The sequence below is a fragment of the Schistocerca serialis genome, chromosome 1, assembly GCF_023864345.2.
Source record: "Schistocerca serialis cubense isolate TAMUIC-IGC-003099 chromosome 1, iqSchSeri2.2, whole genome shotgun sequence".
NCBI lineage: Eukaryota > Metazoa > Arthropoda > Insecta > Orthoptera > Acrididae > Schistocerca > Schistocerca serialis.
The window spans coordinates 770,215,113-770,231,773 of NC_064638.1; the positions used below are offsets into that span (position 1 = coordinate 770,215,113).

Here is a 16,661-nt window from a genome sequence, read left to right on the forward strand (position 1 = left end):
CTAATTACACACCAGAATGGTTTTCCAGCAGCTTGACCCATAGTCTCCAACCTCTTTCCAAAGTCTTCCCAAGATTTCTTCTTGGATGCTGCAATTATCTGTTTGGCTTTGTTTCTTTCTTCAACATAACCTTCTGTGTCTACCTGAGTTCTAGTATGTAGCCACTTTTGCTACGCCTTCTTTTTCCTTTTACAGGCTGACTTGACTGTGTCATTCCACCAAGCTGTTTGCTTCATCCTACTTTTACACACTACTGTTCCAAGACATTCTTTAGCCACTTCTAGTACTCTGTCCCTGTACCTTGTCCAATCCTTTTCCAATGACTGTAATTGACTACATTCAACTAACTGGTACCTTTCTGAGATCGCTGTTATGTACTTGTGCCTGATTCCCTTATCCTGAAGTTTCTCCGCTCTTATCCTCCTACATATGGACCTGACCTCCTGCACTTTCGGCCTCACAATCCCAATTTCACTGCAGATTAAATAATGATCAGTGTCATCAAAGAATCCCCTGAATACACGTGTGTCCCTCACAGCCTTCCTGAATTCCTGACCTGTTATTATATAGTCAATGACAGATCTGGTTCCCCTGCCTTCCCAAGTATACCGGTGAATGTTCTTATGTTTAAAAAAGGAGTTTGTGATTACTAAGCCCATACTGGCACAGAAATCCAAGAGTTGTTTCCCGTTCCTGTTGGCCTCCATATCCTCTCCAAATTTACCCATAACCTTTTCATACCCTTCTGTTCGATTTCCAATCCTGGCGTTAAAATCACCCACGAGCAGAACACTGTCATTGTCCTTTACTCTAACAACTACACCACTGAGTGCCTCATAAAAACTATCCATCTTATCTTGATCTGTCCCTTGACGATGCGAATATACTGACACAATCCTAATTTTCTTGCTAGACACTGTCAAATCTATCCACATCAGTCGTTCGTTTACATACCTTATTGCAACTACGCTGGGTTCCATTTCTTTCCTGATGTAAAGCCCTACACCCCATTGTGCTATTCCTGCTTTGACTCCTGACAGGTAGACCTTGTATTCTCCCACTTCCTCTTCTTTCTCACCCTTTACCCGAATGTCACTAACGGCTGAAGCGTCCAGTCCCATCTTACTTGCAGCCTCTTCCAGCTCTACCTTCTTTCCAGAGTAGCCCCCATTGATATTAATAGCTCCCCATCTCATTACTATTTGTTTGCCAAGTCGTATCTTAGGGGTCCCTGGTTTGTCAGTTAGAGGTGGGACTCCGTCACCTCCAAAGGTCCAAGGCATTTTGCTCTGATTGTTGCCAGCAACATATTTAAAGTACCAGGGGAGCAGGTTGCTAGCCTTACTTGCCCCAAGTCCCATTGGGTTTTACCCCTAACGGCTGAGGGACTAACTGGTGGATTTGGTAGTCTTTGCCGTATGAGCACAAAGGCGACCATGACTCAGAATATGTCCGAGATGCCCAGCCTTATTCCAAAGTAACTGGTATCCCGACTGTCGGGACCACTTACTTGGCCACTCATATGTTGCCCGTGGTTCATTAACTAGGACATGACTACAGGAACCCACACCATGAACCAGCTTGAAAAATATCAGGAACTGTGCATCTTTATCCCACATTTCCTGCACATTCAAATGACACATTTTTTTATACCAGCCATGTACAAAATGCCAATAAACACTTTCAGTTCTATAATATCAGTCTCTTTACAATCCCTCTCTCTTAAAAATTCACCCTTGATTTTTCTAATACAAATATTCATATACATTACTATGTCATTCAGCGTTTCTTCATCATCATCATCATTTAAGACTGATTATGTCTTTCAGCGTTCAGTCTGGAGCATAGCCCCCCTTATAAAATTCCTCCATGATCCCCTATTCAGTGCTAACATTGGTGCCTCTTCTGATGTTAAACCTATTACTTCAAAATCATTCTTAACTGAATCCAGGTACCTTCTCCTTGGTCTGCCCCGACTCCTCCTAAATATTCATATACATTACTATGTCAGTCAGCATTTCTTCATTTACAAAAAAAAGAAAACAGTCTACAATATCTTTGGCATCTTTTGCCACAGCTTTTATCTCTTGTCTACCAATAACAAGATTATGAGATCTTGTCCTCAGACTGGAATGCTCTGGATTGCAACTCCACTTTGTTTGTTTGCTTTTGCCTAAGTAATATAACTGACTTCGTGCTTGGATGAAAGAGATTTCCACCTCTACTTTATCTGACGACTGTTCCATTTCAGTACACTGATCTCTGTGTTCACTGCCTAGGTCACTTTTGGTATTATTGGCTCTAACAGATGCTAGTGCAACATCTTCTAGCTTGTCATCTTCCAGCCACACCTAAACTCTTTCTTCTAGTCTATTCATCTATAGGAATACAAAATAATGTTGGTTTACTCATCGTGTAGATACTTAGCTTTTGTAAATAATTAAAAAAACACAATAGACATACTTAGGTCAACATTCGCATCATGAGCAGAATGCCACGCAACGATGATCGGCCCAACCAAATGATACCTGTGAGCAACGCCCGCGTACTGGTGCTATGACAACAGTTTGTGTGTGTCAGGGGACGTACAAAATCCTGGTACTGAGCGAACGAGAATTCTGAAGGCATTTTTGACAAAATGCTGATTTAAAATTTGTGTGAGCAGAATGCTCATAGTGCGAGTGCTCCCGGGTTAATTTCAGTTGATACCGGCTTGCAGCCAATATCAGTAATTCCTTTGTGTCTTAATTCATAATGGTTGGTAGATCAAAATGGTGTCTGATCTTACAGACATGTCCAAAAGAACAGACACCATACATCTGAACATGAATTGTAAAACTGGAAGAAAAATTTACATGAACTATGAAATATTTGTCAAAATGAAACTCACAGGACTGTGAAATAAAATCTATTCTAAAGATTTAGAACAGCTCGGTAGAATCAACCATTACCAAGAGAGAGCTATGAAACTGGGCCCCGTGAATTGCAACTGAGCTGAAATCACTGATTTCCAGGCTTCTTTCTCCTAGTTCAGGGAATTACATGGAAAAGGAAGACATAACTTCAATTAAACATGTAGAGGAGAAGTCATTAATAGCTAATACTAAAGAGAAATTCATACCTGACATGAAGACAAAACTTCTTGTTACCCAAAAATGCTGTGTATAAACCCAATCAGTCAGATTTCATGCAACTCACACTTTATCATTTCGATTGAAGAAAGACAGAGTCACTTTGCAGTCAATGAATGCTATGTCACATTCATATGCAACAATGCCAGTGATAAGTATCAATATATTACTGTTTCCACAACTTAATCACTATCTTCGGGAAACTCAAGGCAAATAAGGACCAAAAAATTTTAAAAAAAGAAAGATTTAAAAGAAGCAAAAGTTTAGTTGCAAAAATCTTGTAATTGACATAGAAAAATTGAAGCAAATAAGTTTCAGTATTGCATCCAAAACGTCTTCTCTCCAGTTCCAGAAAATAATTCATTGCTTTTGTTGGACTCTTGGCCTAGACCTCTGTCTTTAGTAGGATGACAAAAAGACTGTTAATATAACTTGAATTCCACCTAGAACTAGTATTGTGATTCAGCCTCTTCATAAAAAAAATTTTTCAGCAGTGTGAAGCATTTTTCAATACATTTGTCAGACAGTATAAGTTTTGAAAACTCTTTTGTCATTTCAGGTTTACCTGCAGAATAGCATTGTTAAACTTCAGTCACGTCAGTCTGCATCACCATGTTTTACAAATTTGATCAAGTCTGCAAAATATGCAGAACAATGGCCATGACCATTTCTTACACCATCCCAATTTTGCCTAACTAATACTAGTAATTACTATGAAGTACATGAGTGCATTAATTTTTCTTTTGTCAGATGTGCCTGGTTTATGGAAAATGTTGTTTTCATCATCCAATAAACATTTCACATTTTGGTGATGACTGCTGGGAATAAACAAGGAACTGTTCCATTGTCAGTAAAATATACATTACTGAAAAATTATCATAAGAACTGTGCTACAGGAATTTCATGACAACAAAATAAAGTCCCTATAGATGGAAGTCATCTGCAATGTAACATCATATAGTTCATTGATTTTCTTTCCGCCCAGTCTCTCTTCTAACTGCCTTATCCAAAATTTTTGAAAAAGTAATGTATTGTAGAGTAGCTTCACACTTTTGTAAAAATAAAGTTTTAACAAAATGTCAGTTTGGTTTCCAAAAGGGTTTTTCAACGGAAAATGCTGTATATACTTTCACTAATAAAATATTAAATGCTCTGAGTAACCAGAAGTCACCCGTTGGGAATTTTTGTGATCTATCAAAGGCTTTTGATTGTATAAATCATGGCATACTTCTAGATAAGCTCAAGTACTGTGGTATGAATGGAACAGTGCTCCAATGGTTTAAATCATACCTAACTGGAAGAATGCAGAAAGTTGAAATAAGCAGTTCACATAATATGCAAAAAACTGATGATTTCTCAAACTGGGGAACAATCAAGAATGGGGTACCGCAAGGTTCGGTCTTGGGTCCTCTGCTGTTCTTAATATATATTAATGTCTTGCCATTCTATATTCACAAAGATGCAAAGCTGGTACTTTTTGCCAATGATACAAGTATAGCTATCACACCCAACAGACAAGAATTAACTGGTGAAATTGTAAATGATGTTTTTCAGAAAATCATTAAGTGGTTCTCTGCAAATGGGCTCTCATTAAACTTTGACAAAACACAGTATATATAGTTCCACACAGTAAATGGAATGACACCATTGATAAATATAGACTTCGATCAGAAATCGGTAGCTAAGGTAGAATATTAAAAATTTCTAGGTGTATGCATTGATGAGGGGTTGAACTGGAAAAAACACACTGAGGGTCTGCTGAAATGTTTGAGTTCAGCTACTTATGCTACTAGGGTCATTGCAAATTTAGGCAATATACATCTGAGTAAATTAGCTTACCATGCCTATTTTCATTCTCTGCTTTCCTATGGCATCATATTCTGGGGTAACTCATCATTGAGTAAAAGGGTGTTCATTGCACAAAATGGTGTAATCAGAATAATTGCTGGAGCTCATCAAAGATCATCCTGCAGACACTTATTTAACCCTAGGATGCATGGTGCCAAAAACACACATGAATGCATATGCAGGGCCTCCAAGGCCCTGCCCTAATTTAAAATTTTCCTCTTTCCATATAATCATCCTTTGGAGTTAAATTTATTTCTGTCAAATTTATTGTCATATTGAAAGATTCCTAAGATACAGGAACAGGATCTGGTGGGCCTGATTAACATTTTATTAATTTTTTTTTTTTTTTAAACTCTAAGAGTGAATTTTTATTAGTTACATCCATTTACATACAACATATACAAAAAATTTTATTAATTCACTTATAAGTTGCAGTTTACATTTTATAACATTTAGTACAACCAATTTCTTCAATTAAAACATACTCATTATTCACAATATCATGTATATAGGCAATATTTTGACAAAAAGTTATTATTCGTTGTGCACATAAAATTGCATTTTTCTTAGTTTTCAACATGTGACAAACAAGAAGCACAAAGAACACCACTATTTTCCTTACAAATGTTGGTTTTACACTTAATGTATGTCATAGCACTTTTCCTGTGTTTATTATATGGACAATAATTGCATCTTCTTCTTTTTCCTGAAACAGGTAGTTAGTTCGGCAATATGACATCTTTTTGAACACCACATCTTTGCATGGCATCAACCATTTTCTTTGGAAGGTTAGGGATCTGAATATGAAGTTCCATTAGTGGTCTTACCATTTCCTCTGCTAAATCTCTTAGGAACAAACCCCTTTTATCACTCCTTCCACTATGGTATGTCAGATGTTGGGCGGCAAATAAAATTTCACTGTTCATTGCTGCGACATCAATCATATTCATCCATAATGCAAATGGCCATCTTCTTGTTTGTCTCTTGCAAGTGTAATAATGAATTTTCTGGTCCATTTGATCTACTCCACCTTTCGTAGAGTTATAGAACTTTATTATATCTGGTTTCTTTTTTCCATGAGTTTCATCAACGTTTCTGTCGTGATGCATTGTGCTAATGAGAACTGCAGACTTTTTTTTTTTTTTTTTTTGGGAACATAACTCACCATTGTAATGTCAGCTCTAAATGCAAACAAAGAGGAATGAATCTCTCTTGAGGCAGATGATTTCATCTCATTAGGGATTTCTGGTTTATTTTGTTTGATTGTTCCCACCACTGTAATTTGCATCCGAAGCATCTCTTCTGCCAGCTGCACACTAGTAAAGAAGTTGTCGACAGTAATATTTTTTGATGATCCTTCAATGCTTTTAGCAAGATCTTTCACCATGTTCAATCCAAGATTTTTCTGAATAGGTTCATGGGGCTTCCTTCCCATGTAAACAATTCCGTCTAAAGCATATGCAGATAACCAAAATATTTTTATGCCATACTTGGTTGGTTTAGAGGGCATATACTGGGTGAAGCTGCATCTTCCACGGAATGGGACTAGCTGTTTGTCAACTGTGAGCGAATCATTGGGAATCATTCTATTTCTACACTTGTCAAGAAATAGTTTCCATACAGCTGCAAGTTTGTCATCTGCAGATCGAGCTTCACGGGTACGCCTGTCATCAAATCTAATCATTCTCCTTATATCCTCATATCTATTTACTGACATGGTGGCCTTATATGTAGGACTTTCCTTTTTATCCAAGAATAATTCTCTAATAGGGACATCCCAACCCTTCTCAACACCATAAAGCAGTAAAAGACCAAGAAAACTGTCTATTTCAGCAAGATAAACGTTTCTCCACGTTTTACTACGTAAAGCGGCCACTCTTCTGTCTTCAATATTTGTGCAGTTGATGATTTCCTCTAGTATTTCCTTGGAGATGAAATAGTCCCAGGCATCCTTAGGTTTACTGGTTTTCAAACCACGGTCTGGACCAGGTGCCTTCTTTACAATATTATGGACAGGCATACGAAAAGTTGCAGGAGGATTTAATTTCCAAATCGTTCCATTCTGACTAATGTATGTGTGGCCTTCTATACCTTTTTGTGGTGGTTCTTCATTTTCAGACTCTGATGAAGTAATATTATCGGAAGGACTGTCATCTGCCTCAATATTCACATCTGCAGGTTCATTGGCTTATTCTTCACTACTTGCATCTTCAAAAATACTTCCTTCCTCACAAGAATCATCTTCTTCAAACCACTGAGCCTCAACACTTTCAAAATTAGCTGCATTTGCACATACTGACTCTCTTGCTTTGCGTGTCGAAGCCACAGCAAAAGGCGTGTCTCTTGAACAGCAGCTTGTGCAGCACTAAACGAGTCATACTCTTAACATTATGGGCTTTGCAGCAACAAACAAACTACAGTAACAATGAGGCTGACAAGAGCAGCACAGGATAACAATACTATGCAATAATAAAACATTTGATAGCAAAAAGATCAATAATACACCGACATCGCCAACATGTGAAAGTAGTGTGTATTACTTTTTAGTTATACTATTACTACTACAGCTACTGCTGCTGTTGGCACTCCTGTTGCTGGAAATACCACTACAGTTATTGTTGAATTAATAACTGCTCCCAAACAAATGTTGAAGACAATATAGGCTAAAGAACATTTATAAATGTGTGAGGGCCTATGAAGCCCTGCTTATGCATTCACGGTGTATGGGTAACCATATTCAATTACACAAAAAACTTAAAAATGTATCTCATTCAGACATGATAGGAAGAATGTCACAGTGTTCGTGAAAGAGTACTGGAAAGTGTTTGAAATCAAGCAAAAAATTACAGAATTTTTTTTAAAAATGAAGACACACAAGGGCCTCGAAGGCCCTGTACATGCATCCTAGGGTTAAAGAGCTGGAGATCTTCGCTGTAGCCTCACAATATATATATATTCACTTATGAAATTTGTTATTAACAATCCAAATGAATTCAAAAGTAGTAGCAGTGTACATGGCTACAACACTAGGAGAAAGGATGATATTCACTACTCAAGGTTAAATCTAACTTGGCTCAGAAGGGGGTAAATTGTGCTGCCACGAAAGTCTCCGGTCACTTACCTAATAGCATCAAAAGTCTGACAGATAGTCATGTTGTTGTGGTCTTCAGTCCTGAGACTGGTTTGATGCAGCTCTCCATGCTACTCTATCCTGTGCAAGCCTCTTCATCTCCCAGTGCCTACTGCAACCTACATCCTTCTGAATCTGCTTAGTGTACTCATCTCTTGGTCTCCCTCTACGATTTTTACCCTCCACGCTGCCCTCCAATGCTAATTTTTGTGATCCCTTGATGCCTCAAAACATGTCCTACCAACCGATCCCTTCTTCTAGTCAAGTTGTGCCACAAACTTCTCTTCTCCCCAATCCTATTCAATACCTCCTCATTACTTACGTGATCTACCCACCTTATCTTCAGCATTCTTCTGTAGCACCGCATTTCGAAAGCTTCTATTCTTTTCTTGTCCAAACTAGTTATCGTCCATGTTTCACTTCCATACATGGCTACACTCCATACAAATACTTTCAGAAACGACTTCCTGACACTTAAATCTACATTCGATGTTAACAAATTTCTCTTCTTCAGAAACGATTTCTTTGCCATTGCCAGTCTACATTTTATATCCTCTCTACTTCGACCATCATCAGTTATTTTACTCCCTAAATAGCAAAACTCCTTTACTACTTTAAGTGTCTCATTTCCTAATCTAATTCCCTCGGCATCACCCGATTTAATTTGACTACATTCCATTATCCTCGTTTTGCTTTTGTCGATGTTCATCTTATATCCTCCTTTCAATACACTGTCCATTCCGTTCAACTGCTCTTCCAAGTCCTTTTTCTGTCTCTGACAGAATTACAATGTCATCGGCGAACCTCAAAGTTTTTACTTCTTCTCCATGAATTTTAATACCTACTCCGAATTTTTCTTTTGTTTCCTTTATTGCTTGCTCAATATACAGATTGAATAACATCGGGGAGAGGCTACAACCCTGTCTCACTCCTTTCCCAACCACTGCTTCCCTTTCATGCCCCTCGACTCTTATAACTGCCATCTGGTTTCTGTACAAATTGTAAATAGCCTTTCGCTCCCTGTATTTTACCCCTGCCACCTTCAGAATTTGAAAGAGAGTATTCCAGTTAATGCTGTCAAAAGCTTTCTCTAAGTCTACAAATGGTAGAAACGTAGGTTTGGCTTTTCTTAATCTTTCTTCTAAGATAAGTCGTAAGCTTAGTATTGCCTCACGTGTTCCAACATTTCTACGGAATCCAAACTGATCTTCCCCGAGGTCCGCTTCTACCAGTTTTTCCATTTGTCTGTAAAGAATTCGCATTAGTATTTAGCAGCTGTGACTTAGTTCGGTAATTTTCACATCTGTCAACAGCTGCTTTCTTTGGGATTGGAATTATTATATTCTTCTTGACGTCTGTGGGCATTTCGCCTGTCTCATACATCTTGCTCACCAGATGGTAGAGTTTTGTCAGGACTGGCTCTCCCAAGGCCATCAGTAGTTCTAATGGAATGTTGTCTACTCCCGGGGCCTTGTTTCGACTTAGGTCTTTCAGTGCTCTGTCAAACTCTTCGCGCAGTATCTTATCTCCCATTTCATCTTCATCTACATCCTCTTCCATTTCCATAATATTGTCCTCAAGTACATCGCCCTTGTATAAGCCCTCTATATACTCCTTCCACCTTTCTGCCTTCCCTTCTTTGCTTAGAACTAGGTTGCCATCTGAGCTCTTGATATTCATACAAGTGGTTCTCTTCTCTCCAAAGGTCTCTTTAATTTTCCTGTAGGCAGTATCTATCTTACCCCTAGTGAGACAAGTCTCTACATCCTTACATTTGTCCTCTAGCCATGCCTGCTTAGCCATTTTGCACTTCCTGTCGATCTCATTTTTGAGACGTTTGTATTCCTTTTTGCCTGCTTCATTTACTGCATTTTTATATTTTCTCCTTTCATCAATTAAATTCAATATTTCTTCTGTTACCCAAGGATTTCTATTAGCCCTCGTCTTTTTACCTACTTGATCCTCTGCTGCCTTCACTACTTCATCCCTCAGAGCTACCCATTCTTCTTCTACTGTATTTCTTTCCCCCATTCCTGTCAATTGTTCCCTTATGCTCTCCCTGAAACTCTCTACAACCTCTGGTTCTTTCAGTTTATCCAGGTCCCATCTCCTTAAATTCCCGCCTTTTTGCAGTTTCTTCAGTTTCAATCTGCAATTCATAACCAATAGATTGTGGTCAGAATCCACATCTGCCCCTGGAAATGTCTTACAATTTAAAACCTGGTTCCTAAATCTCTGTCTTACCATTATGTAATCTATCTGATACCTTTTAGTATCTCCAGGATTCTTCCAGGTATACAACCTTCTTTCATGATTCCTGAACCAAGTGTTACCTATGATTAAGTTATGCTCTGTGCAAAATTCTACAAGGTGGCTTCCTCTTTCATTTCTTCCCCCCAATCCATATTCACCTACTATGTTTCCTTCTCTCCCTTTTCCTACTGACGAATTCCAGTCACCCATGACTATTAAATTTTTGTCTCCCTTCACTACCTGAATAATTTCTTTTATCTCGTCATACATTTCATCAATTTCTTCATCATCTGCAGAGCTAGTTGGCATATAAACTTGTACTACTGTAGTAGGCATGGGCTTTGTGTCTATCTTGGCCACAATAATGCGTTCACTATGCTGTTTGTAGTAGCTAACCCACACTCCTATTTTTTTATTCATTATTAAACCTACTCCTGCATTACCCCTATTTGATTTTGTATTTATAACCCTGTAATCACCTGACCAAAAGTCTTGTTCCTCCTGCCACCGAACTTCACTAATTCCCACTATATCTAACTTTAACCTATCCATTTCCCTTATTAAATTTTCTAACCTACCTGCCCGATTAAGGGATCTGACATTCCACGCTCCGATCCGTAGAATGCCAGTTTTCTTTCTCCTGATAACGACGTCCTCTTGAGTAGTCCCCCCCCCCCCCGGAGATCCGAATGGGGGACTATTTTACCTCCAGAATATTTTACCCAAGAGGACGCCATCATCATTTAATCATACAGTAAAGCTGCATGTCCTCGGGAAAAATTACAATTACGGCTGTAGTTTCCCCTTGCTTTCAGCCGTTCGCAGTACCAGCACAGCAAGGCCGTTTTGGTTAATGTTACAAGGCCAGATCAGTCAATCATCCAGACTGTTGCCCCTGCAACTACTGAAAAGGCTGCTCCCCTCTTCAGGAACCACATGTTTGTCTGGCCTCTCGACAGATACCCCTCCGTTGTGGTTGCACCTACGGTACGGCCATCTGTATCGCTGAGGCACGCAAGCCTCTCCACCAACGGCAAGGTCCATGGTTCATGGGGGGAGGATAGTCATATAGCATTTAAAAGGAAATTAAAAGAATTTCTTAATGGCAACTCCTTCTACTCATTAGATGAATTTTTGGATATAATAAGTGGGTAATTTCCCCAAACCCACAAAAAAAATTAAAAATATTAAGTGTCATGTAATATTTTGTGTAATATAATATCTTGTATAGACACCTTTTATCAACCTGACACATTCCACATCATTATGAAGTGTCATATTCATGATCTATGGAACAAGTACTAATCTAATCTAATCTCTAATCTTTCCTGTATTAGTCACTCATGTAACAATTACATTTGCAACAGTTTTGCTGTTGATATGAACTGTGAGTTAATCAAAAAATTAATGATTTCAGATGTTTTTGGTGTGGTTTAAATGCTTTAAATTCACATGTGTGCACTTTGGACTTCACACTACACTGGGCTACATTCTCTTGTCATGGCTGTGTCTGCTTATTCACCAGTTTGCACACTTGCAGGAAGGGCTGTACAAACTGCTGTTATAAATGGCTCTTTGTGTGGTAAAACTGAGTAACTGCAGCATCTTTTAAAACAATATTTGCAGTGTGCCTTAGCAGCTGAAATTTAGACAGTACATTTCTTTTGGTGTGTTATTCCTGTTTGAAAAATTTCAGGGCTGGCTTTGAATTCTTGGATAGGACCATTCCCTTGCAAGTCAAAAATAAATAATTAAATTTCCTTGAGACAGTAAATCTTCTGTCAAAAAATCAGTACAGATTTAGGAAACATTTGCAAAACTCAGCTTCCTGTTCTTGCACGATACCGTGCCAACAATGATTGAAGGGTAACAGGCTGATTCCATACTCCTAGACTTCTGGACACCATTTGACACAGTGCCACACTGCAGACTGTTAATGAAGGTCCATGCATAAGGAATGGGTTCTCAGACGTATCAGTGGCTGGAAGACTTTTTAACCCAGTGTGTTGTCCTGAATGGTGAGTTTTCGTTAGAGACGAGGGCACTAACAAGAGTGCCCCAGAGAAGTATGGCTGGACACCCTTGCTCTCTGTACACTTAAACAATCTGATGTATAGGGCAAGCAGCAATTGGTGGCTGTTTGCTGATGATGCTGTGGTGTATGGAAAAGTGTTATTGTTGAATGACTATAAGATGTTTCAGGATTCTGAGATAGAATTTCTGTTTGGCGTGATGAACAACAGCTTGCTGTAAAAAAAAAAAAAAAAAAAAAAAGGGAAGTTAATCCAAATGAGTAGGAAAAAGAACCATGTAATGCTGGAGTACAGTATTAATGGTGTGCTGCTTGACATGGTTGCATCAATTAAATATCTAGGTGTACCACGTGCCACGGCAGAGTGATACAAAATGGAACAATCACATAAGATTGGTAGTATGGCAGGCAAGTGCTCAATTTTGATTTTGTTGGGAGAATTGTAGAAAAGCATAGCTCATCTATAAAGGAGAGTACATATAGAACACTAAAGTAAACCATTGTTGAATACTGTTCAAGTGTTTGGGACCCTACAGGATTGGATTAAAGGGATACCTGAAAGCATTTCAGAGGCATACTACTAGATTTGTTACCAGTAGGTTTGATCAACATGTGAGTACTATGGAAATGCTCTGAACTCAAATGGGAATCCCTGGAGGAAAGACAATATTCTCTTCATGAAACACTGTTGAGAAAATTTATAGAACTGAAATTTCTAGCTGACTGCAGAACAATTCTGCTGCCACCAACATACATTTTTCATGGACCACAAAGACAAGATAAGAGAAATTAGGGCTCTTACAGAGGCATACAGACAGGTGTTTTCCTCTCACGCCATGTGCTAGTGGAATATAGAAGGCAATGACTAGTAGTGGCAGAAGGTACCCTCTGTTATGCACTGTATACTGGCTTGTGGGGTTTATAAGTAGATGTAGCTGTAGAAGATAAGATGTTGTCACCTTTAATCTTTGTTCCATCAAACCATTGTTTTGAAAGTTTGCCCATTGATAGTTGGACCAGTCACTCTAACTGAAGGATATGTTCTCTTCGACAGCAGCTGACCAATTTTCACATTCAATCTTGACATCTATCTTTATTATGAATGTCATCTGCACATCACAGTCTTCCTTTTATAAGTAACTGAGTGCTCTAATTTCTATACTGTCAGCAAGATTGTTTGCATGATTAACCAAAAATTGCTAGTTATTGTGTAAATATTTGGACAGAAATTGTCTTATACATGTTAAATCTTTTCTATAAGCATTTCCAATAAGCATTTCAGGTAGTGTAGCTGAAGTTCAAAACACATGTATATAGAAATATTACACTAAATCAACTTACTTGATATAAGAATTATTATCTTTGACAAATATTGTTCATTTTTTTAGCTCTTTCTCCTTAATATGGATGATGTACTACCAACAGTTGCTGGATACAAGTCAACAGATAATCCTGGAACGGGATGTTCTACTGTTTGCTGCAATCAACCTGGTCAGGTATATCTTGTATTAAACATTTCTTGGATGAATTTAAATAACATTCAATGAAATCTTTTCTTTGAAATCTTTTAGTTATAAGGTAAAACTTCTAGTTCTTAAAACAGAGTACAAAAACAGAAAACATTTCACCACAATGCTGGCAAACATAGATCAAGCCAGTCCAACAAGGCATATAGTGTGTGTACATGTATTCCAGTGGTCAAATTCTGGGGACGTTGGAGCAGCCTCTTATTCTTGACTCTTAGAGAATGTATAAGGTTTATTCAACATATTTTCCACCTGATTGATCAACACTGCAGTAGCAAATATAGTAATATTAAGAAGTTTATTGTACTCTTGACAGCATTTGACTAATCTAGTAGTAAATGTTGCTTTTATTTAATTTCAAATAATAAAAGGATAACTTTGTAACTATAATCTAAATGATTTCTGCCATGTTATGAATAGTCATTCAAGGTATGCCTGTTTAACATAATGGCTTGCACAGTAAAAGTAGAAATATGGATTCAAGCATCTTTATCATGCTTTGTGATCCCATTCATTTAACTTAAATTTGAATGATGCTGCCAAGGTCACATTTGAAACAGCTCATATTTTTAACGCCAGTAGAGACTAATATAGAATATTTCTGCATCCCCTTACAATTATTAGAAATTCCTTAAAAGCACCAGTTGAAGCTGGCCATTTAATTTGTCAGAGACACAACGTAGGAGGCAAACCCTGTCAGAATGTACAAGGTGTTCAACTTTGCTTCCACCGTTTGCTGATATGTGGCAACAACTTTAAATAGCAGTTGAAAAAAACAGATCACAGACATCAGGCAGTTAGCTTGGACCTCGGTCAACATAACCTCATTCAAACATTAGTCAATTTGTGTCTGCATCATAAAGTTGTTCTCAATTAAAAATGTCAATTTACGAGCCTAATTCTCGTCATTTGTGGGAGGTGTTACTGTTTTGTTTCAATATGAAGAAAACCGCAGCTGAGTCTCATCAAATGCTCTCAAGTACATACGGTAAGGACACTATTAGTGAAAGAATGTGTCATGAGTGGTTTCAATGCTTCCAGAATGGTGATTTTAACGTTGTAGACCGACGTAGTGGTGGAAGAGAGAATGTTTTTGAAGATGCAGAATTGGAGACATTACTGAGTGAAGACTCGTGTCAAACTCAAGAAGAATTGGCACAATTAGTGGGAGTGACACAGCAAGCAATTTCAAAACATCTCAAGGCTATGGGCATGTTTCAGAAAGAAGGAACTTGGGTCCCGTGTGACCTGAAACCAAGAGACGTTTAACGGCATGTGTGTGTTTGTGAACTGTTGCTTTAGAGGCAAAAACGGAAGGGATTTCTACATCACATTGTGACAGGAGACAAAAAATGGGTTCATTACAATAACCCTAAACGTGAAAAATCATGGGGATATTCTGGCCATGCTTCCACGTTGATGACCAAACCAAATATTCAAAGCTCCAAGATCATGCTCTGCGTTTGGTTGGACCAGCTCGGCGTCGTGTACTATGAGGTGTTAAAACCAAGTGAAACAATCACAGGTGCTCGTTATCAATGCAGTTAATGTGTTTGAGCACAGCATTAAAAGACAAACGGCCGCAATACAGCAAGAGGCATGATAAAGTGGTTTTGCAGCAAGACAACACTCGACCCCACATTACAGAAGAGGTCAAAACGTACTTTAAAATGTTAAAATGGGAATCCTACCCCACCTGCCATTCTCCAGACATTGCTCCCTGTGACTATCACCTGTTTAGATCAGTGGCACATGGCCTGGCTGACCAACACTTCCAATCTCATGAAGAAGTCACAAATTGGATCGATTCATGCATTGCTTCAAAAGGTGAACAATTTTTTCGATGCAGGATTTGTACACTGACCAAAAGATGGGAGAAAGTAGTGGCCAGTGATGGAAAATACTTTGAATGATACATGTGTAACCAATTTATTTCATTAAAGCCTCAAATGTTGGGGAAAAAACAGCGGAAGCAAAGTTGTACACCTTGTAATTATGTGAAATCATTAAAATATTAAATTGCATGATGGATAATAACTCCAGATACATAACTACAAAACTTACAAATTATTGTTTTGTATGTTAAATGACATATTTTATTAGCATCTGCTTCATCATTATAGGAATGTTGCCCTCTCATAAAGTGACGTGTAAGTAAACTACTGTAATGTCACTAGTCTAACATACATGGGGATTCATCTAAGCTGTTCATCTAAACTATTTTCAAAATTGTTTCAGATACTATAATTTGGTTTCATAGCTGTACTAATTACAGATGTATAGGTACCAGCTTCACCTTTCCAAATAGATATATGGTAATTTCTAGTTATAATATCACAGATCTTGTTTCACACTCTGGAATTTTACTAGTGGTTTTGGAGAAATTATAGTATTTACAACTAAGAATTTATCTGTTTTAAAGATCAATAGTAGACATTAATAGCCATACACTAAATGAAATAACATGTGTAAAATTCTGTGAGGTCTACTGTGAGACTTCACTCCATTTTTGTGCAGAACATGACTGGAAATACTACCCACATAAATCTAAAATTAGATAAAAGTACAAAAATAACCTCAAAGAAAACAATGCAAAATAATCATCAGATAATAATGCAGATAACCATGGCAGAAAAGTTGATGAAACTTTATGATATAAACAGAATGTTAAGGTGATAAGTTTTGTCAAATCAGAAGCTTCCATGGGCAAAGTAATTAAGAACAGGCCCACCAATGATCGC

General features: G+C 37.9%; 1 protein-coding gene across 5 annotated transcripts in view; it reads left to right on the forward strand.

Annotated features, from left to right (window-relative positions):
• LOC126482899 (uncharacterized) overlaps positions 1 to 16,661 on the forward strand; it is a 387,862-nt gene that overhangs the window by 307,898 nt on the left and 63,303 nt on the right. For all 5 annotated transcript variants that reach the window (XM_050106576.1, XM_050106577.1, XM_050106573.1 and 2 more), the window contains exon 5: positions 13,783 to 13,890. In XM_050106576.1, the coding sequence (XP_049962533.1) occupies positions 13,783 to 13,890 (108 nt within the window). The remainder of the gene's footprint in view (positions 1 to 13,782; positions 13,891 to 16,661) is intronic.